The sequence below is a fragment of the Eimeria necatrix genome, genomic scaffold, assembly GCF_000499385.1.
Source record: "Eimeria necatrix Houghton genomic scaffold, Enh_scaff162, whole genome shotgun sequence".
Taxonomy (NCBI): domain Eukaryota; phylum Apicomplexa; class Conoidasida; order Eucoccidiorida; family Eimeriidae; genus Eimeria; species Eimeria necatrix.
The window spans coordinates 38567-65582 of NW_013655003.1; the positions used below are offsets into that span (position 1 = coordinate 38567).

The following is a 27016-nucleotide window of genomic DNA, read 5'->3' on the forward strand; positions in this document are numbered from 1 at the left end:
TGCAATGCAATGGAAAAACAAAATTGAAGAGATCGAGACGCTGTCTTCACCACAGGGCTTACAGCGTGGATCGAGATAAACAAGAATAACCCACAGATGGGGCATAGCATGCGAAGGCAGCCAAAAGAAAGCCTCGAGCTAGTTTAAACACACTGCGTCCGCCCAAGCCCCTCCGACAAATTGTTGTGAGCTTCCATATATAGTTTGTTTCCACCCCATATCATTGGCTTGACATGGCTTCCCATACGCCTGCCTCTTTACTGCCGAATATCAGTAGGTTTATCTGATTACTAGTGAGATGGGGGAAATATCTGTCAAAGCTAGCTGAAACCAACCAGCGTTGAGAGTTTTACAGTTCAAAATTGTCTTTTGACAACTGTAACGCATGCGGCAAGCATTTAATGCATGGTGGCTGCGAAAACAAACAGCTTCCAATCAGCCCCAGGCAAGCAACAGAAGCCGGTATCCTTTTCCCATTTGAAAAACGACTGGAAAGGATTTTACCTTCAAGTCGGCTTAAGTGTGAAGCGCTGCTTCACAAATTGACCTTGAAGCGAGAAGCGCCTGGGCTGTTGCCAGCGTACAACTCATAGTCTGCAGAGCTACAGTGCTATCATGCTAATTGCCACGGTCAAGAATGCACCAAAGCCCGGGATGGCGATTGAAGCTGACCCAGTGAGCGAGGATGCGATCTTGTCCCACTGGTCCTGCCTGTGCAGAAACAGCCAACGCCCGCATACTCACAGTCAACCTCAGAGGACATAGTTTGTGAATTATTCATTGGTGAGAAGAAGGGGTTACGCCGCTGCTTACGTGAATGGGGCAGTATTGTCGTCTGTAAAGGCAGAGGGCATCGTCTTGCAAAGCAGCGCGTAGCCATATTCGGGGCTTTGGTCTGAATCACTTTGCAGCGCTTCGTTTGCTGTAGTGGTTTTAGTGCAGGTGACGACTCGGCAGTCTGCACTGGCATCGGATGAGGGGTTGTACAAGGCTACAAAAGAAACGTTGTCTTGGTTGTTGTAAAGATTTCCAGCTTGACTCTCTGACGGCGGCAGTCCGGAGAAATTTTTGAAGGCTGCCTTCCAGTAATCAACTGTGTCTTTGCAGTTAGGTTCGGCGGCAGTTAGGGACTTGAAAGCATATGTTCCTTCCTTAAAGGGATTCTCTGGGTTGGAGGCAGCCAAGGGTTGTGAATCCTGCGAATGAGCGAGGGAAACAGAAAATGTAACATTGCCGGAGATGGTTTGTGGGCGTGGTTTTAGAAATACTCTGCGCCACTTACTGGGATCAAATACTCGCAAATGTTCTTCCACTGGCTGCCGTCTTCTAAATTTCCTTGTTTTGGATCACTTATTTTATTATCGTTTGAAGCCTGTTGGAAGTTGCTCAACCCAGCTGCCTCGCGAGCAGCATTGACCTCGCTGAGGCATTTAACGCTTTTGCCTGCAGCGTTTTCACTGAAACACACTTTGGTTATGTTATGAATTAACTCAGACCACTTTTTGGGAAGTGTAGTGCACTTGGAATCGCATGACGGAGCTCAATTGTAGTTGGTGACTGTGACTTGTCTAAGCCTTCGAACAGATGTCAGCTTAAGCCTTCATAAAAAACAATCACAAAGATATACTACTTACCCAGAGTTGCAGTATAATTTATTGTTGGTTGACCTCCTTGTGAGCCTTCCATGGATGAGGCGCTCAGCACCAAGAGCGAGGCGCCGAAAAGTAATGGTATGCACGCAGGCAGCATTTTTGAAGTTTTGAACCTCGAAGCACGCGTCTGCAAAGATATTACTTAGTACACTATAAAAGGGAAGTCATTTGGTAGAGGAGGTGCAAAAGAAAGCTATATTTGCAGCAAACAGTGCGAGTACTTCTGTCAGTGCCTCTGCGGAATCGGACACTGCGCAATGGGCGGAAGGGAGCGTGCACAGCTAAGGTCTGGATCTACGCTTGCAGAACTTGTCCACTTGAAATCCAACCACTATATATCTTGAAAAACACACATTTGCAAACGCTTCTTTTCAGGGTGAGTATAAGATGAGACTAAAAAGAATGCAGCTTGCTACCAAATTCACCTTGCACTGACTAGATCTGGGTGAACACTGAAGTGTGAAGCTCTGCAAGTGTGCGACCCGCAGGAGAACTCTGCTCTTTCATTGGTTTTCTTTTCAATTTCTACTCTTACTAAGACCTAAACTGTAACGCTCTGCTGGATTTCAAGCCATCGGATGGCAGTGATAAGAGCTCTTTAACCATCGTTACATTTTCCCTGGCTACAGGGGCCAGCCAGCAGGGGCACAGGGCGGTGGAACAATAGACGAAGAAAATATCATACCGTCCTATATCTGGCATCACAATAACTTATTTCCGGATAGAATAATACAATGGAAGAAAATGAAATAAACGTGGTCGAGATGCCGTCCTCCTCAAATGGTCGCCAGCATCCACAGAAACCAAGGCCAACGCGCCAACTCATAGACTGTGGTCATCAGATAAATGCGACATCTAGAGCATTTCGATGTGATTTCAATACTCTCTGTGTGCCCGGGCAACTCTGATGAGAGGTCTGGAGACATCAGGTGAAGCCTTTGTGTCCTCCGCATATTTGCAATGACACAGCAAGCTTGAGGCGTGTCAGGTCGCTGCAGAATATCTAGTAGGATCAGATACATCTTAATGAAAGAGGTAACTGTTGAATCTAGGAGAATACTACTATGGTTGATGAAAATTGGCGGCTGAAAATTTTCCCTTAACCACTGCAGTGCATGGAACAAGCATTTAGTTGAGGCCAGCACTGAAAGTTGACAGCTTCAAACCTGTCTCGGGCCGGCAGAAGAGCTCAATTACTTTTTTGAGCTGCAAAATCGACCAGATGGTGCGTTTTGGTCCATTTGCCGTGAATATGGTACTTCACAAACGTCGTTAGGTGCGAAGTCACACTTGCGTCTAACGGCGCAGAGTCTTCAGCTCATAGACTCCAGGGTCAAAGCGCCATCAGACTAAACACTGTGATTAAAAATACACCAAAACCTGGGATGGCGACTGAAGCTGACCCCGTGAGCGAAGATATGATCCTGTCCCACTGGTCCTGCCTGCGCAAAAACAGCCAACGCTCGCATACTCACAGCCCACTCTACGAAAAGCTATGTTTTGCAGACTCTTCAGTGATGAGGTGAGCGGGTGGCATTCATGCTTACGTAAATGGAACAGAATCATTGCTTGTAAAAGCCGTAGGCATCGTCTTGCAAATCAGCGCGTAGCCATATTCATTGCTCCTCTGTGGATCACTTCGTTGCTCCGACCCTCCAGTGGTAGTGGTTTTAGTGCAAGTAATAACTTGGCAGTCTGCAGTGGCATCGGATGACGGGTTGTACAATGCTACAAAAGAAACGTTGTCTTGGCTGTTGTAGAGCTCTCCAGCTTGACTCTTTGATGGCGGCAGTCCGGAGAAATTTTTGAAGGCTGACTTCCAGTAATCAACTGTCTCCTTGCAGTTAGTCTCCTCGGCGGTTAGGGACTTGAACGCATATGTTCCTTGCTCAAATGGTTTCGCTACTCTTGCCGCCTCTGCAGGTTCTGTTTGCGTCTGAGACATGAAAAGAGAAAGTGCTACCGTGCAGGGTATCACGATAGATCTACCTCCTAAGATTCCTCGTGAAACTTACTGGAATCAAATATTCACAGAGTTTTCTCCATTCGGTGCCTTCGTCTAGCTCTGAATCGCCTGGGTCACTCAATTGTTCGTCCCCTGAGGCCTCTCCGAAGCTGGGCAACCCAGCTGCCTCGCGTGCAGCGTTGACCTCGCTGAGGCACTTCACACTTCCGCCTGAAGCCATTGAATTCGAATGCACTCAACTCTTGTAATTTATTGGCTGAGAATGCTTTTTTGACAAATCAAACAAGGAGGGGATCTTCTAGTACAAGTCGCTAGCATGTGGCTGAGACTGTCTCTGTGTGCTTTGAAACGCACGCCAGCCTAATCATCAGCTCCAATTGAGCGGCACAGTAAGGGTATACAACATACCGCGTGATGCAGTGTACGTGACTGTTGGTTGATTTCCTTGTGAGCTACCCAATGTTAAGGCGCTCAGCACCAGGAGCGATGCGCTCAATAGCCTTTGGATATTCCAATGAAGCATATTTGCCAGTTTGATTTAAAAAAATCAGGGATGTGGAAAAATTGAAATTAGACAAACATGCAGGGCCGCCAGCAAAAGGAATGCGAAGGAAAGTTTTACTTGGGGCCGACAGTGTGAATCCTGTGGGAACGTGCAAGTAAGCAGTGGGAGTTAGGGAACGCACACTGAACCTCAGCTCTGTGCTCGCTTTGTTGCAACATTTGAGATCCAAGCAAACAATCAATCAAAAAAAGGAAACTTCGGAAACATAGGGCAGAGTAAGGAATGGGGACCCTAAAGCGAAAACCACCTCCCCAACAGAGTTCGTAGTCACCTGAGCACTAGATCTACATGAACCTGTGAAGGAAACACTTGTGTTCGTGTCCTCTAAACGCGAAATCTAATCTTCCCGTGCGTTTTTCTAATATGTTCTGTTTTTTGAGCCCAAGGCGGTAAGCGAGTGACGGGCTTCAAGGTGCCTGTCGACCTGAAGCGGAGCTTACTTTTCACTAGTGTTTCCTCTGCAGCCGAGCAGGCGCGAAACGGCCAACTTTAGTATGCGTGCAAAATCTGGTCTCTCCAAGAAAATTTCTACATACTAGGAGTATTCTAAACATTAGACGGGGCCAGATGTCGATTCCCGCATGGCCATTTGTTGTTTTGCTTCTCCCGTAGTGCTGGCAGAAGGCCCTCTGACAACTCTCTGGAGTTGTCAGAGGGCCTTCTGCCAGTACTACGAAGAAGCTTAGAATCCGCCACTAATGCCTTGCAGGCAGTGGACTGCGCCAAATTTCCAACAACCAATTGTGTGTGGCAGGTGAGTGCCGCCACCAGCACGGACTGGCGATATTGCGTCCAAAATAGTTACACTAGCTTCACACATGAGAGATACTACGAACAGTTTTGTTCTAGTAGAGAAGTGTACCATTTGCTCCGAGAAAGAGCTATGTAGTAGATCGGCGTCACCTAGTTTCCCTTTATCGATGTCAGAATCGGCAGATGATTGGCAAGTGCTGCAGTACTAAACTCATTTGTCGTTGGAGAGCTCATTCTAAAAAGGTCGGCTGTTCCTTATTCCCCCAGTAGCGTCGTAATCATCTGCTGCAAGTGCTTCTCACTAATGTTTCCTGCTGGAACCAGCCGGCAGGCGCACAAAGACGTGGCAAATAGATGAAGAAGAGGTCATAGGGTACCGTATCTAGCATTATAATATTTGGCTGATGCACAGAATAATTCAAGTGAGGAAAACGAGATGAAAGAGTGCAAGATGCCGCTTTCATTGGTAGCTCGTCAATGCTTAACCAGACCCAAGATGACAAGCCAAGCCGCAGATTGTTCATTGCAGGTGAATGCAGCCCCTAGAACACATTGAGCTAGTTTAAGCACAATGTGTCTGGCCAGGAGGCACTGAGAAAAAGTTTAGAGATCTTATATGAAATGTCGTTTTTATTTTTGAGCTTGGCAGGGCTAAGCGCACGCGTGATTGCTTATTGCCGAATATCAGAAGGTTTACTTGATTCTTAATGAGATGGCAAAGATGCATGCTGAACCTAATGGAAACGAAATGAGGCTGAAGAGCGACGGCTCAAAACTCTCTTTTGACAGCTCTAACGATTGCAAGAACAACTCAGTCCATGCTGCCTGCAAGGGTGAGCAGCCTCAAATCATTTTCAGGTCAGGGGCAAGCATGAATTATCCCTTCATATTGCGAAAACGACCAGAGGGTGCGTTTTGGCCGATTCGGCCTGAAACTGAAATATTTTTTTGTGAATGTAGTTTGACACAACTCCGCAGTTGCGGGCAATAGCATACACCGCTCGCCTCGTCGTTTGTAAGGTCACAATGCTGTCATACTTAGCACTGTGATTAAGAATACACCAAAACCTGGGAAGACGATTGCAGCTGACCCCGTGAGCGATGATGCGATCCCGTCCCACTGATCCTGCCTGCACAAAAGCAGCCCAAGATAGTGATCTCCCAGTCCACTCCACGAAAGCAGAGTATTCGATGGTTAGATGAAGCTGCGGCATTGAAGCTTACGTGAATGGAGCAGAATCATTGTTTGTGAAAGCCGTAGGCATTGTCTTGCAAATTATTGCGTAGCCATTTTCCGTGCTTGGTTGTGGATCACTGTTTACGACTGCTTCTCCAGGAGTTGTGGTTTTAATGCAAGTGATAACCCGGCAATCTGCAGTGGCATCGGATGACGGGTTGTACAATGCTACAAAAGAAACGTTGTCTTGGCTGTTGTAGAGCCCTCCAGCTTGACTCTTTGATGGCGGCAGTCCGGAGAAATTTTTGAAGGCTGACTTCCAGTAATCAACTGTCTCCTTGCAGTTAGGTTCCTCGGCGGTTAGGGACTTGAACGCATATGTTCCTTGCTCAAATGGTTTCGCTGCAGCTGCCGTCTCTACAGGTTCTGTTTGCGTCTGAGACATGAAAAAAGAAATTGCTACCGTGCAGGATACCGCGAGAGATCCATCCCCTAAGATTCCCTGTGAAACTTACTGGAATCAAATGCTCGCAGAGTTTTCTCCACTCGGTGTCTGCCTCGAGCTCTGAATTGCCTGGATCGCTCAATTGTTGTTCCCCTGAGGCCTCTCCGAAGCTGGGCAACCCAGCTGCCTCGCGTGCAGCGTTGACCTCGCTGAGGCACTTCACACTTCCGCCTGCAGCCATTGAATTCGAATAGACCCAATTCTTGTAATGCGTAGGCTGAGAATGTTTTTTTTGGCAAGTCAAACAAGGAGGGGATCTTCTAGTACAAGTCGCTAGCAGGTGGTTGAGACTGTCTCTGTGTGCCTTGCAACGCACGCCAGCCCATTCATCCGTTCGAATTCAGCGGCACCTTAATGGTATACAACATACCGCGAGATGCAGTGTATTCGATTGTTGGTGGAGTTCCTTGTGAGCTACCCCATGTTGAGGCGCTCAGCACCAGGAGCGAGACGCTCAGTTTGCTTTGGATATTCCAATGCAGCATATTTGCCGGCCTGATGTTGAAAAATCACGGCTACAAAAAAACTGAGATTGAAAAAAGAAGAAAGGCTACTAGCGAAAGGAATGAGAAGCAAAGTTTTACTTGGGGCCGACGGTGTGTATCCTGCGGGATCGTGCAGAAAAAGCAGTGGGCGTTCAGGATCGCACACTGAACTTCAGCTCTGTGCCCGCCGTGCTACATCATTCGAGATTCAATCAAACAATCGATTAAAAAAAGGAACTTTGAAAACATAGGGCAGAATGAAGAATGAAGAGCCTAAAACGAAAACCACCTCCCCAAGAGAGTTCGTAGTCACCTGAGCACTAGATCCACATTAACGTGTGAAGCACACGCCTGTGCTCACGTCCTCCTCTGTATGCGAAATCTAATCCTCCCATGCGTTTTCTTAATATGTGCTGTTTTTTGAGAGCAAAGCGATAAATCAATGACGGGTTTCAAGGTGCCTGTCGACTTAAATGAGAGTTTGTTCTTCACGAGTGTGTCCTCTGCAGCCGAGCAGGCGCGAAACGCCCAACGCTAATATACACGCAATATCTGGTCTCTCCGAGAAAAATTCTAAATTCGAAGAGTAATCTAAACATTAGACGGGGCCAGCTGTCGATTCCCGCATGGCCATATATTGTTTTGCTTCTCCCTGTAGCAGAGAGCAGGAGCTCTCTGGAGTTGTCAAATGGCCTTCTGCCAGCACTACGAAGAAGCTTAGAATCCGCCACTAATGCCTTGCAGGCAGTGACTGCGCCAAATTTCCAACAATCAATTGTGTGTGGCAGGTGAATGCCGCTACCAGCACGGACTGGCCATATTGCGTCCAAAATAGTTATACTAGCTTCACACATGAGAGATACCACGAGCAGTTTTGTTCTAGTAGATAAGTGTACCATTTGCTCCGAGAAAGAGCTAAGTAGTAGCTCGGCGTCACCTAGTTTCCCTTTATCGATGGCAGAATCGGCAGATGATTGGCAAATGTTACAGTAGTAAAGTCATTTGTCGTTGGAGAGCTCAAACTAAAAAGGTCGGCCGTTCTTTGTTCCGGAAAACGCTATAAGCAAGTAAAGCCTGCATATCGCGTAGCTGTGATTAAATTGTGCACCAGAACTGGAAGAAGCCTTTGAAAAGATGCTTGAAGAAAAATGCGAAAAGTCTTCTTGGTCGGCCCTTGTGCAACGTCTCACGACCGCACCAGAAACCAGACAGAACGCTGTGCAGGTGGCAGTTGTCATATGACAGCACGAAACATCCTAAAGTCGTAATGTCGAAGATCACAATGAAAACAGCAACAAAGCGTGGTGCTGCTATAGACGCGAAACTTGTGAGAGATGATATGATCCTGTCCCATTACTCCTGCCTGCGAAAGCCCCACAACTACATGGGAGCGGTTCACTTCAACTCACAGCAATTAAGGCGAAGTGGGCAGCGCTGTGACGCAAGGTGCTACTTACATGAATGGAGCAGCGGTGTCACTTGCAAAAGCCGCAGGCATTGTCCTGCAAATCACGGCATGGCCTGTTTTTTAGTGTCGCTTTCAGCATAAGTTGACGTGAGTTCCGAACGTGATGGAGACATCCTTTGGGTGCAAGTAACGACTCGGCAGTCTGCAGTGGCATCAGAAGAAGGGTTTTAGAGGGCTACAAAAGAAGCATTGTCTTGATTTTTGTAGACTGTTTCGCCTTCAGTCTTTGACGGAGGAAGGCCAGTGAAGCTTTTAAAAGCTGCCTTCCAGTAATCAAGTGTTTCCTTGCAATTGGGTTCCATGTCATCTAGGGACTTGAAAGCATATGTTCCGTCTTCAAATGGTTTCGCTGCGCTTGCTTCAGCCACTGGTGCCGCTTCTTGAGTACGAGCAAAACAAGAAGGTAACTTTAGGGCAGGACAATGCTGTTGGTCATGACGTCGGTAGTATTTGGTGCCGTTTACTGAAATCAACAAATCGGAGACCTTTTTTCCAGTCGTTGCCATCCTATAGCTCTGCTCCATTTGGATCGTCTAATCTTTTTTCGTCTGTAACTTCTGCAAAGTTGGGCAGCCCAGGTCAACACTGCACGTCAGGCAGTTGGGCAGCCCAACTGCCTGACGTGCAGTGTTGACTTCGCTGAGGCACATGGGGCTTTGCCCTGCAGCAGTTGCAGTCAGACGCATTTGCACTTTGTGACGCTTCAGCGGAAGCTAGTCCTTGAAAGTAGAGTGGACGGTGCACAGCGTAGTAGCGCTCACTTGAAGGAATAGCGCGGCGGAGCTCACCTTTGGAAGTTGCCAGAGATCCTGTCTCCATGTTACTAAACGCAATACGGGCTACGAAGTGAGCAGCATCCTAAAGGTTTACTGTTTGCCGAGGGATGCAGCCTAGAAGCTGCGACTTAGGACTGGTAGGGAGTGTGCTGCTCCAAGTTCCAACACCGAGTGCATGTGGCTGGAGAATGCCGCTGCTGGCATAGGCATTCCATATTACCTCCGAACCCGTTATACTACCTCGAGAAGCGGGAGACTTAATAAATAACTCTATTTGTTGTACATGGAAAGTACACTATTTGGCCGAAGGGCCAAACTAGAGTGCCAGCAACCCCGCATTATTTCGTTTCACTCTCTAACACAATTAGCGAATGATTGGCAGGTTCCACAGTAACAGCACAATTTGTCATGGAAAAACTGAAATAAACGGCATTCCTTGGTTACAGAAAATGCGGTGAGCAAACAAGGCTTGCACGGCACAGAGCTGCGATTAAACTGCAGCTCAGAACTGCTAGAAAACCGGGAAGGGATGGCTTGGGAAGATGCGAAATCTCTTCTCGCTCGACACATGTGCTACGTCTCATGACTACACAAAAAATAAGGAAGAGCGCGACGCAGGTCGTACCTTCCAACTGGCGGGACGAACATCACAATAAAGTCGTAATGCCGAATGTCACAATGGCAAGAGCAACAAAGCTTGGAACTGCTATCGATGCGGAACCTGTGAGAGAAGATACGATCCCGTCCCACTGCTCTTGCCTGCAAATCGCCCGCATTCCCATAGACAAGATTCAGTCCAACTCAAGCAATGGAGGCGATGTGCGTAGCACTGCGGTGCATGAACTAAATTGTTGCGTACGTGAATGGCGCAGAGCTGCCAGTTCCAAATGCAGCAGGCATCGTCTTGCAAATCAACGCATATCCACTTTTTGCAGTGTTGCCTGCCGCATAACTTGACTCCGTTTCATCGTCTGTACTAGTGGTAGTCGTTTGAGTGCAAGTGACGACTCGGCAGTCTGCAGTGGCACCAGTAGAAGGGTTGTAGAGGGCTACAAAAGAAACGTTGTCTTGATTTTTGTAAAGGTTTTCATCTTCAGCTTTTGATGGTGGTAGTCCAGTGAAGTTTTTGTAGGCTGCCTTCCAGTAATCAACTGTTTCCTTGCAGTCAGGCTTCGCAGCAGTTAGGGACTTGAAAGCATATGTTCCGTCTTGAAAAGGATTCGCTGTAGTCGACCCAGCAATTGCTTCTGTTGCTTCCGTCTGAGCGAAAGAAGAAGATAGTGCTACAGTACAGGATAACATTTGTAGCCATGACGTTCTTCATATTTTGTTCCGCTTACCGGAATCAAATGTGTGCAGACTTTTTTCCACTCGCTGCCCTCCTCTAGATCTGTTCCGCCCGGAGCAGTTAATTCATTGCCGTCCGATGCTGTTGTGAAGCTGGGCAGCCCAGCAGCTTCACGCGCAGCATTGACCTCGCTAAGGCACTCGACATCTCCCCCTGCAGCAATTGCATTCACACACATCTACATTTTGTGATGTCTCGCCTGAAGCTGCTTCTTGAAATGTAGAGCAACTAGGAATAGCGCTGCAGAACTCGCTTGCAGGAGTTGATGAGTTGACTCTGCTCCTGTCTCCGTGCAACTGAACGCAGGATGGCATGATAGCTTCACTTTGATTTGAACTACTGGGCAAAGGTTTGCTACTTACCGAGACTTGCAGTGTACTTGATCGTTGGGCCAGCTGCCGGTGGGCTTCCTTCAGTTGAGCCGCTCAGCACCAAGAACAAAGTGCTGAGAAGTGATGGTAGGCTCCAATGGAGCATCCTTGAGGAGTGACCTTTAGAAATCACGGCTACAAAAAATTTTAAAAAGAAATGTAAAAAGGAAGGCTGTGAGCGAAGGCATTTCACAAGGCCGCAATACCGGGAGCCAATGGTTTGTTTGCTGCCGTTAATGCCTGTTTGGAGGTCCGTTGGTGATCACTGCTTTCAGGAATGGGCTAGACCAAAGCCTAGATCTGCGCTCGCAGAGCTGCACCACCTGAAATCCATTCAAATTATAAATTGAAAAGCGTAATTCTTTCGGAAATATGGGCCTAGTGAATGTGAATGGGCATACATAAGCGGAGACACCTCGTTAGATCCTTGCAGTCCCCTGAGCACTAGATCCTGACGAAGGCGAGGTGCACGCGCGTGTGTGCGGATGCCCTATTCCGCATGCGAAATCCGATGATTGTAGAGCGTCATCCACGATCTGCTGCACTTACGAAAACAAAATGATAATTGGGCTGCAGGTTTCAAGGCAGTTCCTCGTCTCAAAGGGCGGTTGTTCACAACTCTCCTCTGCTCCGCGGCAAGACAGGTCGGAAGTGCGCAATCCCTAGTCAACTGAAAGAGCAGGCCTATTCAAACGAAATTTCGAATATGAAGGAGAAATGAAGCCCTTGAGATGGCAAGTTGTTGGTGTCCGTGTCCTGAGTCTGTCTTGCCTTTTCCCGGCAACAGCGAGCTGGGTTTCTCTATGCTTGAGCAAAGCGTCTTCTACCAACACCACAACACAGCTTAAAAGCTAAAACAAATGACTGGTTGCCAACGGGGTGCTCGAAAGTTTCAATAATGAAGTTTGCATAGGAGACAAACGCCGTTGCCTGCACTTCAGAGCCAGACCAAAGTGACTCCAAACCCGTTATAATCCCACCAGAAGCATCAAAGACAACGCAAATAATTGTATTCTATTGTTCAGTTTACTAATGGGGCAAGGAGACGCGCTAGTGTGCCGCCTTATATGGGTCGTGCATCTACATTCCTCTTCTTTGTAACGGAATCAGTCAATGATTGACTGGAGGAACAGTGGCAGGCATAATTTCTCATTCAAGAGAGCTTGGACTTGAAGCCGCTGTTCCTCTGTGTCCCAGATATTGCTGCAATTATACACGGCTTGCATCACGCAGATTTGCGATGAAATTGCGCGGCAGAGCTGGAAGAAGCATCCGAAGCGGTGTTTTGAGAAAAATGCGAAAAGGCTTGTTGGCTGACGCATGTACCACATCTCACGACGACACCAGAAGTCAGACGGAAAACGGTGCAGGCGGTAGTACTCAGATAATAGCACGAAACATCATAAAGTCGTAATGCCAAAGGTCACAATGGCCAGAGCAATCAGGCTTGGAGCTGCTATTGACCCGGAACCTGTGAGCGAAGACATGATCTTGTCCCACTGCTCCTGCCTGCGAAAGCCCAGCAACCCCATGGACATCATGCACTCAGAAATACGGCAATCACAACCTCGTGAGCAGATCTGTGACGGAAAGGCCAACGTGTTACTTACGTGAATGGAGCAGAGGTGTCACTTGCAAAAGCTGCAGGCATCGTTTTGCAAAGCAACGCGTAGCCTTCTTTCGTAGGGTCGCTGCCCCCATCCCTTGTTCCCTGTTCAGGTCCTGCAGTAGAGGTATTCGTCTGAGTGCAAGTGACGACTCGGCAGTCTGCAGTGGCATTAGATGAAGGGTTGTACAAAGCTACAAAAGAAACATTGTCTTGATCACCGTACAGTGTTCCAGCTTCTTTCTTTGATGGTGGCAGTCCAGTAAAATTTTTGTAGGCTGCCTTCCAGTAATCAACTGTTTCCTTGCAGTTGGGTTGCTCGGCAGTTAGGGACTTGAAAGCATATGTTCCGGCCTCAAAGGGATTCGCTGTTCTTGACTGAGCAGCGTTTTCCGTTTGCTGCAGCAGAGAGAATCAAGAAGGAAATGCTATAGTGTGGGATAGCCTTGGTTACTTTGGAACTATTTTTGTGCTGCTTACTGGGATCAAGTGTTCGCAAAGCTTTTTCCACTGGCTTTCTTCTTCTAATTGTGGTGGGTCCGGATCACTTAATTGATCTTGCCCTTCTGCATCTTTGAAGTTGGCCAGCCCAGCTGCCTCACGCGCGGCATTGACCTCAGCGAGACACTGGACGTTTTTTCCTACAGCAATGCAGTTGCATTCAGGCATGTTTATATTTTGTCATTCATCAGTTGATTCAATTTCCTAAAAGGTAGAATGGAACCAGAGGCGTCTACCGGAACGCACTGGCAGAAATTAACCCGGACCTTATCTGTGTGGCCAAACACAAGCCATGCTAAGGCTCAGTAGAAAATTGGCAACAGAGTGAAGGTGAATCAGTTACCGAGAGATGCAGTGTACGTGACTGTTTCTTCAGTTTCTTGTGAGTTGCCCAGCATTGTCGCGCTTAGCATCAAAAATGAAATCCTGAAGAGTGGTGATCGTTTCCACTGGAGCATCTTCGACTCTTGGCCTCAAAAAACACGGATGCGGAAGACTTACAAGAGAAACTATAAAAACGCAAGGCTGCTAGAAAAGGTCGAGAAAAAGCAATGCCGTGCAAAAGGAAGGTATTTTGGGACCCGGCATCTTGACTCACGCTGAGTTCAATCCTTCAAGGGGATCAGCCTTGACCACTGGCCCTCGGGGAACGGGCAGGACTGAAGTCTCGATCCGTGCTGACAGAGCTGCACAGCCTGAAATTCAATTAAATTATCGAATCAAAGCATTAGTAATTGCAAATTTCGTGCAGAAAAATTCTCAATCGGTCGGACTCAAACAAGGGCACACATCTGCAGAACCTTGTAGCCACCTTAGTAGTAGTGACAAGAACACGTGAAGCCTGCACCTCTGTGCATGTCTTACTCTGTAAGCAAAAGTTAATCTTCCCATAGCATTTATAAAGGTGTGAAACCTTTTTCATTTGTGTGAAGACCAAAATGGTAAACGTGCTGGCTGGTGCATGCTGCATGCTGATCTCTACGGGAGTCTCTCCGCCACTCCTGTTTGTTCCGCAGCTAAGCGACCCGAAGAAGGACTGAAGTCCCGCGTGGAGCAAGGTGTCGGTTCTCCCGTGGATACGTGTCGTTTTTTCTCGTCCAGCCAACTGGGCTCCTATGCAATTACGCAAAGTGCACTCCGCCTACACACACAGAGCAGCCTACAAGCTGCTGCTTACGACTGGTGGGCAGTGTCCTGCTCCAACACCGAAGTGTGTGTAAGGCAGGCGAATGATGCCGCTGGCATAGGTACTCCATATTACCTCCAAACCCGTTATATTACATCGAGAAGCTATAGGCTTCATAAACAATTCTATTTATTGTACATGGAAAGTATACTATTTGTTCGAGGGGACAAACTTGTGTGCCAGCATACAACCCCGCATCATCTCGTCTCTCTTTCTCTACCACAGAATTAACGAATGATTGGCAGGTGCTAAAGTAACAGCACAACTGGTCGCTGAAAAGAGCTGAAGCTAAAAAAAATATATATCTCAGCATCCTGGAAAATGCCGTATGCATATAGAGCTTGCATCTATTGGAGTTGGGATTAGCCTGTTGGGCAGAAGTGGAAGAAATCTGTGAAGCGGTCGTTTAAAAAATCACGAAAATGTTTCCTGGTCGAAATATATGCTAGGCCCCAGCACTGCACCCAAAATCAAATAAAGCACGACGCAGATTGCACTTTCCAGCTGGAAGGACGAGCATCAGAATAAAGTCGTGATGCCGAATGTCACAATGCCAAGAGCAATAAAGCTTGGAACTGCTATCGACGCGGAGCCCGTGAGAGAAGACACGATCCTGTCCCATTGTTCCTGCCTGCAAACGACCCGCAATGCCGTACACAAGATTCATTCCAACTCACAGCAATGCAGGCCTTGTGGGTAGCACAGCAATGCATGAAGTATGTTGTTACTTACGTGAATGGAGCGGAGCTGCCATCTCCAAAAGCAGTAGGCATCGTCTTGCAAATCAACGCGTAACCGTTTTTTGTAGTTTCGCCCTCCGCATTAGCTGACAGCATACCATTACCTGTAGTGGAGGTAGTCGTTTGAGTGCAAGTGACGACTCGGCAGTCTGCAGTGGCACTAGATGAAGGGTTGTACAGGGCTACAAAAGAAACGTTATTTTGATTGCTGTACAGTGTGTCGCCTTCAGTCTTTGACGGAGGAAGGCCAGTGAAGTTTTTGTAGGCTGCTGTCCACGAATCAACTGTTTCCTTGCAATTGGGTTCCTTGTCAGCTAGGGACTTGAAAGCATAAGTTCCGTCTTCAAATGGCTTCGTTGCGCTTACTTCAGTCACCGGTGCCGCTTCTTGAGTCTGAGCAAAGCAAGAAGGTAAGCTTGTAGGTCAGGATAATGCTGTTGGCCATGACGTCGGTAGTATTTGGTGCCGCTTACTGGAATCAAGTATTCGCAGACTTTTTTCCAGTCGTTGCCATCCTGGAGCTCTGCTCCCTTTGGATCGTCTAATTTTTTATCATCTGTAGCCTCTGCAAAATTGGGCAGCCCAACTGCCTGACGTGCAGTGTTGACCTCGCTGAGGCACACGGGGCTCTGCCCTGCAGCAGTTGCAGTCAGACGCATTTGCACTTTGTGACGCTTCAGCGGAAGCTAGTCCTTGAAAGTAGAGTGGACGGTGCACAGCGTAGTAGGGCTCACTTGAGGCGGCGGAGCCCACCTTTGGAAGTTGCCAGAGATCCTGTCTCCATGCTACTGAACGCAAGACTGCCTGAGTTTCACTACGAAGTAAGCAGCATCCTGAAGGTTTACAGCTTACCGATAGTTGCTTTATACTTGATTGTTGTTCCATCTCCTTCCGAGCTACCTAGAGTTGTGGCGCTCAGCACCAAGAACACAGTGCTGAGAAGTGATGCTGGACTCCAATGAAACATCTTTGATGAATGACCTTTAAAAATTGCAGCTGCGAAAAAACTAAAAGAAGAATTTGGAAAGGCAAGGATTTCACCAAGAGTGGTGCACAAGGAAGTTATACTGGGAGCCAACGTTTCGTTTCATGCTGCTCCGTTGGTGAGCGGTGGCCGTCGGGCAGCACTGAACAATGGATGCGTGCCTGCAAGTTTGCACCACCTCAAATTCAATCAAATTGACTGTGGAAGGACAGAACGTTTTGAAAATGTCGTCTGGAATGAGTGTGAATGAGGGATTTAAAGAAAGTCGCCTCACTAAATTTGTCCAGTCCCCTGAGCAGTAGAACACTAGATTCCCTTCAGAGGGCCAATGGCACGCACCTCTGTGCATGTTGTATTTCAGAGGCAAAATATAATCTGTACATAAATTTCTTATACGATGTGCAGAATTTCTGAACACGAAATGGCAAATGAGTTACAGGCTTCAATGTGCTTCTTCACCTCGACGAGAGCTGGCTCGAAACTTATGTTTGATACGGCGAGGCAGGCCGGGAGCACCAGACTCTTATATGCCTGGTGTAAGTGGTCTAACTAACAGAAATTTCTAACATGAAAAGGAACTGAAACACTTGACGCAGCAAGGTGTCAAATTTCCGTGGTCCCTCAATCTGTTGTGCCCTTTCCTGGTACTAGCGAGCGGCGTTCCACTGCAGTGGCACAAAGGGCCTTCTGCCAACACCACGCAGCATAATACAGCTAATAATAACTCCTGGTATTCATTGGGCTTCTTTACAGTTCCAATGACGAAGTGTGTGCAGAAGGCACACGCCGCCGGTGACCCGGCAGAAATAGTATTCTAATATCATTCGAGGCACCAGTGGTATCACAAACGATTTTATTCTATTGGCATGCTTACCTTTTGGGCAAGTCCACATACTAGCATGGCACGTAAAAACCGGGAGTTACTAGCTTCCTTCTTCCTGTGACGAAATAAGCGAACGGTCGGCTGCTGCTGCAGAAGCAGGCCTAACTTGTCAGAGCCGAAGCTAAAAGAAACAGCTTTTCATGGCTACAGAAAATACAACGGGCAAAAAGGCCTGCATGGCGTAGAGTTGCGATTAAATTGTGGCTCAGAAGCGCAAGAAGCCCGTGAAGTGGTTTAGAAAAGTGCGAAAAGTCTTCTCGCTCGGCAGGCGTGCCATATCTCATGACTGCACACTGAATCAGGAAGAGCGAGACGCAGGTCGTGCCCTTCAACTGGTAGGACGAGCATCACAATAAAGTCATAATGCCGAATGCCACAATGGCAAGAGCAACAAAACTTGGAGCTGCTATCGATGCGGAACCTGTGAGAGAAGATACGATCCTGTCCCACTGCTCCTGCCTGCAAATCACCCGCATTCCCATAGACAATATTCAGTTTAACTCATGGCAATGGAGGCGTTGTGGGCAGCACTGCGGTGCATGAACTAAATCGTTGCGTACGTGAATGGAGCAGAGCTGCCAGTTCCAAATGCACCAGGCATCGTCTTGCAAATCAACGCATAACCATTTTTTGTGTTGTCGCCTCCCGCATAACTTGACCCCACTGGATCCTCTGCATCATCTGCATCATCTGTAGCAGAGGTAATTGTTTGAGTGCAAGTGACGACTCGACAGTCTGCAGTGGCATCAGAAGAAGGATTGTAGAGGGCTACAAAAGAAACATTGTCTTGATCTTTGTAGAGTGTTTCGCCTTCAGTCTTTGATGGCGGAAGGCCAGTGAAGTTTTTGTAGGCTGCCTTCCAGTAATCAACTGTTTCCTTGCAGTCAGGCTTCGCAGCAGTTAGGGACTTGAAAGCATATGTTCCGTCTTGAAAAGGATTCGCTGTACTCGACCCAGCCATTGCTTCCGTTGCTTGCGTCTGAGCGAAAGAATAAGATAGTCCTACAGTACAGAATAACATTTGTAGCCATAACGTTGATCATATTGTGTTCCGCTTACCGGAATCAAATGCGTGCAGACCTTTTTCCACTCGCTGTCCTCCTGTAGCTCTGTTCCCTCCGGAGCAGTTAACGCATTGCCGCCCGAAGCTGTTGCGAAGTTGGGCAGCCCAGCTGCCTCACGCGCAGCGTTGACCTCGCTAAAGCACTCAACGCCTTCCCCTGCATAACTCGCTTGCAGGAGTTGATGAGTTGACTGTGACCCTATCTCCGTGACACTGAAAGGAGGATGGCATGATGGCTTCACTATGATGTAAACAACTTCGCAAAGGTTTGCTACTTACCGAGACTTGCAGTGTACTTGATCGTTGGGCCAGTTCCTGATGAGGTACCCAGAGTTGAGGCACTCGGCACCAAGAACAAAGTGCTGAGAAGTAATGGTAGGCTCCAGTGAAACATCTTTGAGGAGTGACCTTAAAAAATCACGGCTACAAAAAATTTTAAAAAGAAATATGAAAAGGAAGGCTGTAAGCGAAGGCAGCGAACAAGGGCGCAATACCGGGAGCCAGTGGTTTGTTTTCGGCTGCCGTTAATGCCTGTTTAGAGATTCGTTGGTGAGCAGTGGCCGTGCATTGGGGAGACCGCAATCTGTGCTCGCAGAGCTGCAACACTCGAAATTCATTCACTTTATCAGTTGAAAGAGATGATATTTCCGGAAATATTGAGCCTAGTGAGTGTGAATGAGAAGACTTGAACGGAGACGCCTCGTTAGATCTTTGCAGTCCCCTGAGCACTAGATCCTGATGAGAAGGCCAGGCGCATGTGTGTGTGTGAGGATGCCCTATTCCGCATGCGAAGTCTGATCATTGTAGAGCCTCATTTAAGCTCTGCTGCACTTACGAAGACAAAATGAAAACTGAGGTGCAGATGTTAAGGTATTTCTTGATTTTGACGGGCGGTTGTTGACAGCTCTTCTTTGGCGCCCGTCAGCAAGGTCGAAAGTGCCCACTCCCGACCGGGAATGCCGACTCCCCAGTTGACTGAAATAGCAGTCCTACCCAAACGAAATTTCGAGTGTAAAGAGGAAATGAAGCGTTTGAGGTGGCAAGTTGTCGGTGTCCGTGTCTTGAGTTTGTCTTGCCCTTTCCTGGTAACAGCGAGCGGGGTTTCCCTACGCTTGAGTAAAACATCTTTTCCCAACACCACAACACAGTCTAAAGGCTAGTACAAATGCCTAGTAGCTAATGGGCAGCTGGAAATTTTCAATAACGAAGTGTGTGTAGCTGGAGGAAGCTGTTCCCTGCACGGCAGAAGGCAGAACAAAATGACTCCAAGCCCGTTATAATCCCACTAGAAGCATCAAAGGCAACACAAATAATCTCATTATACTGGTCAGTTCACCAATTGGGCAAGGAGACATGCTAACGTGCCACCTTATAACCCAGGAGCATCTACATTCCTCCCATTTATAACGGAATCACCCAATGATTGGATGGCGGTACAATGGCAGGCACAATTTGTCATTGAAGAAAGCTTGAATTTGAAATATCTGCCCCTCAGTATCCTAGAAATGCTGCAACTATACACGGCTTGCATCACGCAGAGCAGCGATGAAATTGTGCGGTTGAGATGGAAGAAGCTTGCGAAGTGATTGTTTGGGGAAAATGCGAAGAGCAAGTCATCCAAGAATTGTTCAACATTCTTAGGTGCGGTAAGTTGAGATGGAAACAAGCGAAAAGGTTAGTGCTTTTCACATGTACTAGTAGGCGCTATACTAGGGCTTCTTGCCTGACACGTGCGCTACTTTTCAGGACGGCACCAGAAATCAGACAGAACAGGATGCAGGTAGTAGTGCTCAGAGGATAGCACGAAACATCATAAAGTCATAATGCCGAACGTCACAATGGCCAGAGCAATCAGGCTTGGAGCTGCTATTGACCCGGAGCCTGTGAGCGAAGACATGATCTTGTCCCACTGCTCCTGCCTGCGAAACCCCAGCAACCGCATGGCCATTATGCACTCAAAAATACGGCAATCACAACCTCGTGAGCAGATCTGTGACGGAAAGGCCAAAGTGTTACTTACGTGAATGGAGCAGAGGTGTCACTTGCAAAAGCAGTAGGCTTCGTCTTGCAAAGCAGAGCGTAGCCTTTTTTCGTAGTGTCGCTGCCCCCATCTGTTTCTGCAATTGCAGGTCCTGGCCCTGTAGTAGATGTATTCGTTTGAGTGCAAGTGGCGACTCGGCAGTCTGCAGTGGCATTAGATGAAGGGTTGTACAAAGCTACAAAGGAAATATTGTCCTGATTGTCGTACAGTGTTCCAGCATCATTCTTTGATGGCGGGAGTCCGGTGAAGTTTTTGTAGGCTGCCTTCCAGTAATCAACTGCTTCCTTGCAGTTGGGTTGCTCGGCAGTTAGGGACTTGAAAGCATATGTTCCGGCCTCAAGGGGATTCGCGGAGCTTGTCTTAGCCGCTGCCTCCGATTGCTGCATCACAGAGAATGAACACGGAAATGTTAGTTCGGAATGGCCTTGGGGGCCTTTGCTCTCGAAATATTGTGAGGCACTTACTGGGATCAAGTGTTCGCAAAGCTTTTTCCACTTTTCATCCAGCTCTCCTTCCTCTGCTGCTGGACCACTTAATTCTGCGTCACCTGAAGCCTGCTTGAAGTCGTCCAGCCCAGCTGCTTCACGCGCGGCATTGACCTCGCTGAAGCACACGACGCTTTTCCCTGCAGCAATGCATATGCATTCGGACATACCTATATTTTTTTCATGCACTAGTTGATCCTATTTATTGAAAAGTAGAATGAAATCAAAGTCGTATAGCGGAACTCACCTCCGGAAATTGAAGCGGACCATGTCTCTGTGAGGCCAAACACAAGTCAGACTAAGGTTCAGTATAGACTGGGCAACACAGTGAATGTGCATCACATACCAAGAGATGCAGTGTACGTGACTGTTTCTTCAGTTTCTTGTGAGTTGCCCAGCGTTGTCGCGCTCAGCATCAAAAATGAAATCCTGAGAAGTGGCGGTAGGTTTCGCTGGAGCATCTTCGTGTGTTGGCCTTAAAATCACAGGTGTGAAAAGCTTACGAGAGCAACTAATAAAACGCAAGGCTTCCAGGGAAGGTTGAGAAAAGAGCAAGGTTGTGCAAAAGGAAGTTCTTTTGGGACCCAACACGTTGACTCACGATGAGTTCAATTGTTCGCGGGGACCGGCTGTGGCCACTGGCCCTCTGGGAGCGGGCAGCACCAAAGTCTCGATCTGTGCCTGCAGAGCTGCAACGCCTGAAATTCAATCAAATTATGAATGAAAAGCATTAGCAATTGGAAATTTCGTACAGAATGACTCTCAATCGGGGGGACTTGAACGAAGACGCGCATCTACAAAACTTTGTAGCCACCTGAGTAGTAGATGCACGAGAACACGTGAAGCCTGCACCACTGTGCGTGTCTTATTCCGTGAGAGAAAATAAATCTCCCTAAAGTTTTTTAGGATGTGAAGTTTTTTTCATCTTTTTCAAGGTTCAAAATGGTAGACGAGGTGCAGACTGCATGCTGCTTGTTGATGTCGTCAGCAGCTTGTCCGCCACTCCTGTTTGTTCCGCAGCTAAGCGACCCGAAGAACTGAAGCCCTATGTGGAGCAAGGTGTCAGTTCTCCCGTGGCTACATGTTGTTTTGTCCGGTCCCTCTAGCAGCGAGCTGCGCTCCTATGCAGTTGCGCAGAGATGCCTCCGCCTATACATGCAAAGCAGCCTAAAAGCTGCTACTTACGACTGATAGGGAGTGTGCTGCTCCAAGTTCCAGCACGAAATGTGCAAGGCAGCCAAATGCTGCTGCTGGTATAGGCACTCCATATTACCTCCAGACCAGCTATACACAATTCTATTTATTCGCCATGGAAAGTATACTATTTGGCCGACCAGACTTGTGTGCCAGTAACCCCGCATCATCTCATTTCCCTTTCTCCATCACAGAATAAGTGAATCCCCGGCACGCGCTGCAGCAAGAGCAAAGTTTATCATTGAAAAGAGCTGAAGCTGCACATATGAATATCTCAGCATCCTAGAAAATGCTGTAAGCGTGTAGAGCTTGCATCTCACGGAGTTGCGATTAGCCTGTTGGGCAGAAGTGGAATACGTCTGTGAAGCGATGGTTTGAAAAAACACGAAAAAGTTTCCTGGTCGAAATATGTGCTACGCCCCAATATTGCACCAAAAAACAAACAGAGTACGACGAAGGTTGCACTTTCCAGCTGGCAGGATGGTCATCACAATAAAGTCGCGATGCCGAATGTCACAATGGCAAGAGCAACAAAACTTGGAACTGCTGTCGATGCGGAGCCTGTGAGGGAAGATATGATCCTGTCCCACTGCTCCTGCCTGCAAGCCACCCGCAATCATATAGATAAGATTCACTTCAACTGATAGCAATGGAGCCCATGTGGGTAGCACTGCGACGCAAGGGCCACAGTTTTTGCTTACGTGAACAAAGCAGAGCCGTCATCTCCAAAAGCAGAAGGCATCGTCTTGCAAATCAACGCGTAACCCTTTTTTGTAGTTCCGCCTCCCACATAAGTTGAGCCCACTCCGTCAACTGGAGTAGTGGTAGTCGTTTGAGTGCAGGTGACGACTCGGCAGTCTGCAGTGGCACTAGATGAGGGGTTGTAGAGGGCTACAAAAGAAACGTTGTCTTGATCTTTGTAGAGTGCTTCGTCTTCAGTCTTTGGTGGCGGAAGCCCGGTGAAATTTTTGAAGGCAGCCTTCCAGTAATCAACTGTCTCCTTGCAATTGGGTTCCGCGTCATCTAGGGACTTGAAAGCATATAATCCTTTTTCAAAGGGCTTTGTTGAGGTGCGCCCAGTCATTGCTTCCGTTGCGTCCGTCTGAGCAAAGGAAGAAGATAATGCTACAGTACAGGATAACCTTGGCTAACGTGATTTTGTTTATATTTTGTTCCGCTTACCGGAATCAAATGTTCACAAACTTTTCTCCAATCGCTGCCCTCCTGTAGCTCTGTTTCAGTCTTTGGATCATTCAATTTGTTGTTATCTGATGCCTCTGCGAAGCTGGGCAGCCCAGCCGCCTCACGCGCAGCGTTGACCTCGCTAAGACACTCGACGCTTTCCCCTGCAGCAGTCGCATTCACACACATCTACATTTTGCGAAGTTTCTCAAATGTAGGTCGACTAGGAATAGAGTAGAACAACTCGTTCGCAGGAGTTAGTGAGTTGACTGTGATCCTGTCAACGTGCTTCCGAACGCAGGATAACTTGATAGCTTCGCTACGATGTGGACAACTCGGCAACGGCTTGCTGCTTACCAAGACTTGCAGTGTACTTGATCGTTGGGACAGTTCCTGATGAGGTACCTAGAGTTGAGGAGCTCAGCACCAAGAACGAAGTGCTGAGAAGTGATAGGCTCCAATGAAACATCTTCGAGGAGTTACCTTTGAAAACCACGGCTGCAAAAAATTTTAAAAAGAAATGTAAAAAGGAAGGCTATCAGCGGAGGCAGTGCACAAGGGCGCAATACCAGGAGGCACTGGTTTGTTTCCTGCTGCTTGTTTGGAGATCTGTTGGTGAGCAGTGGCCGTGCATTGGGGAGCCTCAACACCAACCTAGATCTATGCTCGCAGAGCTGCAACGCTTGAAATTCATTCAAATTATCAATTGAAAAGCTTACGATTTTCGAAAATACTGGGCCTATTGAATGCAAATGGGAAGACTTGAACGGAGACGCCTCGCTAGATCTTTGCATCTTTGCAGTCCCCTGAGCACTACATCCTGACGAGACGGCAAAGCGCATGTGCGTGTGTGCAGATGCCCTGTTCCGCAAGCGAAACCTGATCAATGTAGAGCCTCATCTGCTGCACTGACGAACACAAAATGATAATTGGGAAGCAGGTTTCAAGGTATTTCTTGTCCCGACGGGCTGTTGTTCAAAACTCTCCTCTGCTCCGCGGCGAGGCAGGTAGGAGCTGCGCAGGAGACGTGCTAGTGTGCCAACTTATAACCCAGCAGCATCTACATTCCTTCCACCTAATGACCCAGAACCATCTACATTCCTCTTGTTTTATAACGGAATCAGCAAATGATTGAGCAGCGTTACAGTGGCAGGCATAATCTCTCATTCAAGAGAGCTGGAACTTGAAACATCTGCTCCTTAGCATCCCAGATAATGCTGCAACTATACACGGCTTGCATCACGCAGAGCTGCGACAAAATTGTGCGGCTGAGCTAGAAGAAGCATGCGAAGCGATGGCTTGAGAAAAATGCGAAAAGGCTTGTTGGCTGATGTGTGTGCCACGTCTCATCACGGCACCAGAAATCAGACAGAAAACGGTGCAGGTGGTAGTTCTCAGATGATAGCACGAAAAATCATAAAGTCGTTATGCCGAAGGTCACAATGGCCAGAGCAATCAGGCTTGGAGCTTCTATTGACGCGGAACCTGTGAGCGAAGAGATGATCTTGTCCCACTGCTCCTGCCTGCAAATCACCAGCAACTGCATCACCAGCAACTGCATGTGCACTATGCACTCGAAAATCGCACGCAATCGCATCCTCGTGAGCAGATCTGTGACGGAAAGGTCAAAGTGTTACTTACGTGAATGGAGCAGAGGTGTCACTTGCAAAAGCTGCAGGCATCGTTTTGCAAAGCAACGCGTAGCCTCTTTTCGCAGTCTCACTGCCCTCATCCGTTGTTGCCCCTACAGGTCCTGCAGTAGAGGTATTCGTCTGAGTGCAAGTGACGACTCGGCAGTCTGCAGTGGCATTAGATGAAGGGTTGTACAAAGCTACAAAAGAAACGTTGTCTTGATCGTCGTACAGTGTTTCAGCATCATTCTTTGATGGCGGCAGCCCAGTGAAGTTTTTGTAGGCTGCCTTCCAGTAATCAACTGTTTCCTTGCAGTCAGGCTTCGCAGCAGTTAGGGACTTGAAAGCATATGTTCCGGCCTCAAAGGGATTCGTTGATCTTGACTGAGCCCCGGTTTCCGTTTGCTGCAGCAGAGAGAATCAAGAAGGAAATATTACAGTGCAGGATAGCCCTGGTGACTGTGGAAATATTTTTGTGCCACTTACTGGGATTAAGTGTTCGCAAAGCTTTTTCCACTGGCTGCCATCTGCTAGCTCTGGTGGCTCCGGATTACTCAACTTATCTTGCTCTTCTGCATCTTTAAAGTTGGCCAACCCAGCTGCCTCACGCGCGGCATTGGCCTCAGCGAGGCACTCGACGCTTTCCCCTGCAGCAATCTAATCGCATTCGGGCATTCCTATATTTTCCTGGTGTATGCGTTGATCCTATATTTTGAAAAGTGGAATTGACTCAGAGTTGTGTACCGGAACTTGCCAGCAGAAATTGACCCGGACCACGTCTCTGTGCGGCCAAACGCAAGCACCCTAAGGTTCAGTATAGAGAGGGCAACAGAGCGATGGAGCACCACTTACCGAGAGATGCAGTGTACGTGACTGTTTCTTCAGTTTCTTGTGAGTTGCCCAGAGTTGTGGAGCTCAGCATCAAAAGTGAAATCCTGAGAAATAGTGGTAGGTTCCACTGCAGCATCTTTGAGTGTTGGCCTTGAAAATAACGGGTGCGAAATACTTATGAGAGCAACTATAAAAACGCAAGGCTTCAAGAAAAGGTCAACAAAGAGAAAGGTTGTGCAAAACGAAGTTATTATGGGACGCAACACAATGACTTGCGCTAACCTTAAACCGTCGAGGAGATCAGCTGTGAGCGCTGGCCCTTTGGGCTCGGGCAGCAGCGAAGCCTCGATTTGTGCTTGCAGAGCTGCACCGCCTGAAATTCAATTGTATTTTGAATGAAAAGCCTTAGTAATTGGAAATTTCGTACAGAATGACTCTCAATCGGGGGGACACAAACAAACACTGCTTCTATGCAGCTGAGTAGTAGATTCAGGAGAACACGTGAAGCCTGCACCCGAGTACATATCTTACTCTGTGAGCGAAAATCAATCGTCCTACAGCTCCTTTCAAGATCTGAAGTTCTTCTCAGCATTTTTGAGGCGCAAAATGGTAAAACGAGTTGCAGGCTGCATGCTGCATGTTGATCTCGACGCGTGCTTGTCCGCCAGTTCCGTCTGTTCCGCAGCTAAGTAAGCCGAAAAAGAACTGAAGCCCTATATGGACAAAGGTGTCGGTCCTCGCGTGGCTGCATGTTGTTTTATCTCGTGTCGCTAACTGGGATCCTATGCAGTTACTCAGAGAGCCCTCCGCTTACGCACACACAGCAGCAGCCTAGAACCTGCTGACAGGTGGGCTGATTTCTTGATCAAAGACCAACTTACGTGTGGCTGGCGAATGCCGCTGCTGGAATAGGCACTCCATATTACCTCCAAACCCGTTATACTACCTCGAGAAACTATAGACTTCATAAATAATTATATTTATTGTACGTGGAATGTACACTATTTGTCCGAGGGGCCAAACTATTGTGCAAGCATACGACCCCGCATCATCTCGTTTCCTTTTCTCCATCACAGAATCAGCGAATCACGGTGGATTGGCAGGCGCTACAGTAGAAGCACAGTTCGTCCTTGAAAGTAGCTGAAGCTCTAAACATAGGTACCTCAGGGTCCTAGAAAATGCTATATGCATATAGCGTGTGCATCTCACGGAGTTGCGATTAACCTGTTGGGCACAAGTGGAGGACATCTGTGAAGCGATGGTTTGAAAAAACACGAAAAGGTTTCCTGGTCGAAATATGTGCTGCGCCCCAATATTGCACCAAAAAACAAACAGAGTACGACGCAGGTTGCATTTTCCAGCTGGCAGGACGGTCATCAGAATAAAATCGCGATGCCGAATGTCACAATGGCAAGAGCAACAAAACTTGGAGCTGCTATCGATGCGGAGCCTGTGAGGGAAGATATGATCCTGTCCCACTGCTCCTGCCTGCAAATCACCCGCAATCCCGTAGACAATATTCACTTCAATTCATAACAATGGAGGCGTTGTGGGCAGCACTGCGACGCAAGGACCAGAGTTTTTGCTTACGTGAATAAAGCAGAGCCGTTATTTCCAAAAAC

General features: G+C 47.8%; 10 protein-coding genes across 10 annotated transcripts; all 10 read right to left on the reverse strand.

Moving 5' to 3' along the window:
- Nucleotides 1–602: 602 nt before the first annotated feature.
- On the reverse strand, nucleotides 603–1749 carry ENH_00018910 (SAG family member; the record flags this gene model as incomplete). Its single annotated transcript, XM_013584486.1, has 4 exons — nucleotides 603–711; nucleotides 814–1196; nucleotides 1283–1443; nucleotides 1635–1749. The coding sequence occupies 4 exons, from the start codon at nucleotides 1747–1749 to the stop codon at nucleotides 603–605; spliced, it is 768 nt and encodes a 255-aa protein (XP_013439940.1).
- Nucleotides 1750–2985: 1236 nt separating this feature from the next.
- ENH_00018920 (SAG family member) lies at nucleotides 2986–4141 on the reverse strand (the record flags this gene model as incomplete). The annotated part of the gene is made up of 4 exons (XM_013584487.1): nucleotides 2986–3094; nucleotides 3200–3588; nucleotides 3668–3828; nucleotides 4027–4141. The coding sequence occupies 4 exons, from the start codon at nucleotides 4139–4141 to the stop codon at nucleotides 2986–2988; spliced, it is 774 nt and encodes a 257-aa protein (XP_013439941.1).
- Nucleotides 4142–5957: 1816 nt separating this feature from the next.
- On the reverse strand, nucleotides 5958–7103 carry ENH_00018930 (SAG family member; the record flags this gene model as incomplete). The annotated part of the gene is made up of 4 exons (XM_013584488.1): nucleotides 5958–6066; nucleotides 6161–6549; nucleotides 6629–6789; nucleotides 6989–7103. 4 exons carry the CDS (start codon nucleotides 7101–7103, stop codon nucleotides 5958–5960), a joined length of 774 nt encoding a protein of 257 aa, XP_013439942.1.
- Nucleotides 7104–9994: 2891 nt separating this feature from the next.
- On the reverse strand, nucleotides 9995–11172 carry ENH_00018940 (SAG family member; the record flags this gene model as incomplete). The annotated part of the gene is made up of 4 exons (XM_013584489.1): nucleotides 9995–10106; nucleotides 10207–10607; nucleotides 10688–10848; nucleotides 11058–11172. 4 exons carry the CDS (start codon nucleotides 11170–11172, stop codon nucleotides 9995–9997), a joined length of 789 nt encoding a protein of 262 aa, XP_013439943.1.
- Nucleotides 11173–13508: 2336 nt separating this feature from the next.
- ENH_00018950 (SAG family member) lies at nucleotides 13509–13631 on the reverse strand (the record flags this gene model as incomplete). Its single annotated transcript, XM_013584490.1, has 1 exon — nucleotides 13509–13631. The coding sequence occupies one exon, from the start codon at nucleotides 13629–13631 to the stop codon at nucleotides 13509–13511; it is 123 nt and encodes a 40-aa protein (XP_013439944.1).
- Nucleotides 13632–14878: 1247 nt separating this feature from the next.
- On the reverse strand, nucleotides 14879–16066 carry ENH_00018960 (SAG family member; the record flags this gene model as incomplete). Its single annotated transcript, XM_013584491.1, has 4 exons — nucleotides 14879–14990; nucleotides 15092–15492; nucleotides 15573–15733; nucleotides 15952–16066. 4 exons carry the CDS (start codon nucleotides 16064–16066, stop codon nucleotides 14879–14881), a joined length of 789 nt encoding a protein of 262 aa, XP_013439945.1.
- A 1248-nt stretch (nucleotides 16067–17314) lies between these two features.
- Nucleotides 17315–18424, reverse strand: ENH_00018970 (SAG family member; the record flags this gene model as incomplete). The annotated part of the gene is made up of 4 exons (XM_013584492.1): nucleotides 17315–17426; nucleotides 17528–17946; nucleotides 18027–18187; nucleotides 18310–18424. The coding sequence occupies 4 exons, from the start codon at nucleotides 18422–18424 to the stop codon at nucleotides 17315–17317; spliced, it is 807 nt and encodes a 268-aa protein (XP_013439946.1).
- Nucleotides 18425–19840: 1416 nt separating this feature from the next.
- Nucleotides 19841–21017, reverse strand: ENH_00018980 (SAG family member; the record flags this gene model as incomplete). Its single annotated transcript, XM_013584493.1, has 4 exons — nucleotides 19841–19949; nucleotides 20051–20451; nucleotides 20536–20696; nucleotides 20903–21017. The coding sequence occupies 4 exons, from the start codon at nucleotides 21015–21017 to the stop codon at nucleotides 19841–19843; spliced, it is 786 nt and encodes a 261-aa protein (XP_013439947.1).
- A 1220-nt stretch (nucleotides 21018–22237) lies between these two features.
- Nucleotides 22238–23401, reverse strand: ENH_00018990 (SAG family member; the record flags this gene model as incomplete). Its single annotated transcript, XM_013584494.1, has 4 exons — nucleotides 22238–22349; nucleotides 22452–22852; nucleotides 22933–23096; nucleotides 23290–23401. 4 exons carry the CDS (start codon nucleotides 23399–23401, stop codon nucleotides 22238–22240), a joined length of 789 nt encoding a protein of 262 aa, XP_013439948.1.
- A 945-nt stretch (nucleotides 23402–24346) lies between these two features.
- Nucleotides 24347–25530, reverse strand: ENH_00019000 (SAG family member; the record flags this gene model as incomplete). The annotated part of the gene is made up of 4 exons (XM_013584495.1): nucleotides 24347–24455; nucleotides 24574–24968; nucleotides 25050–25210; nucleotides 25416–25530. The coding sequence occupies 4 exons, from the start codon at nucleotides 25528–25530 to the stop codon at nucleotides 24347–24349; spliced, it is 780 nt and encodes a 259-aa protein (XP_013439949.1).
- Nucleotides 25531–27016: the final 1486 nt, after the last annotated feature.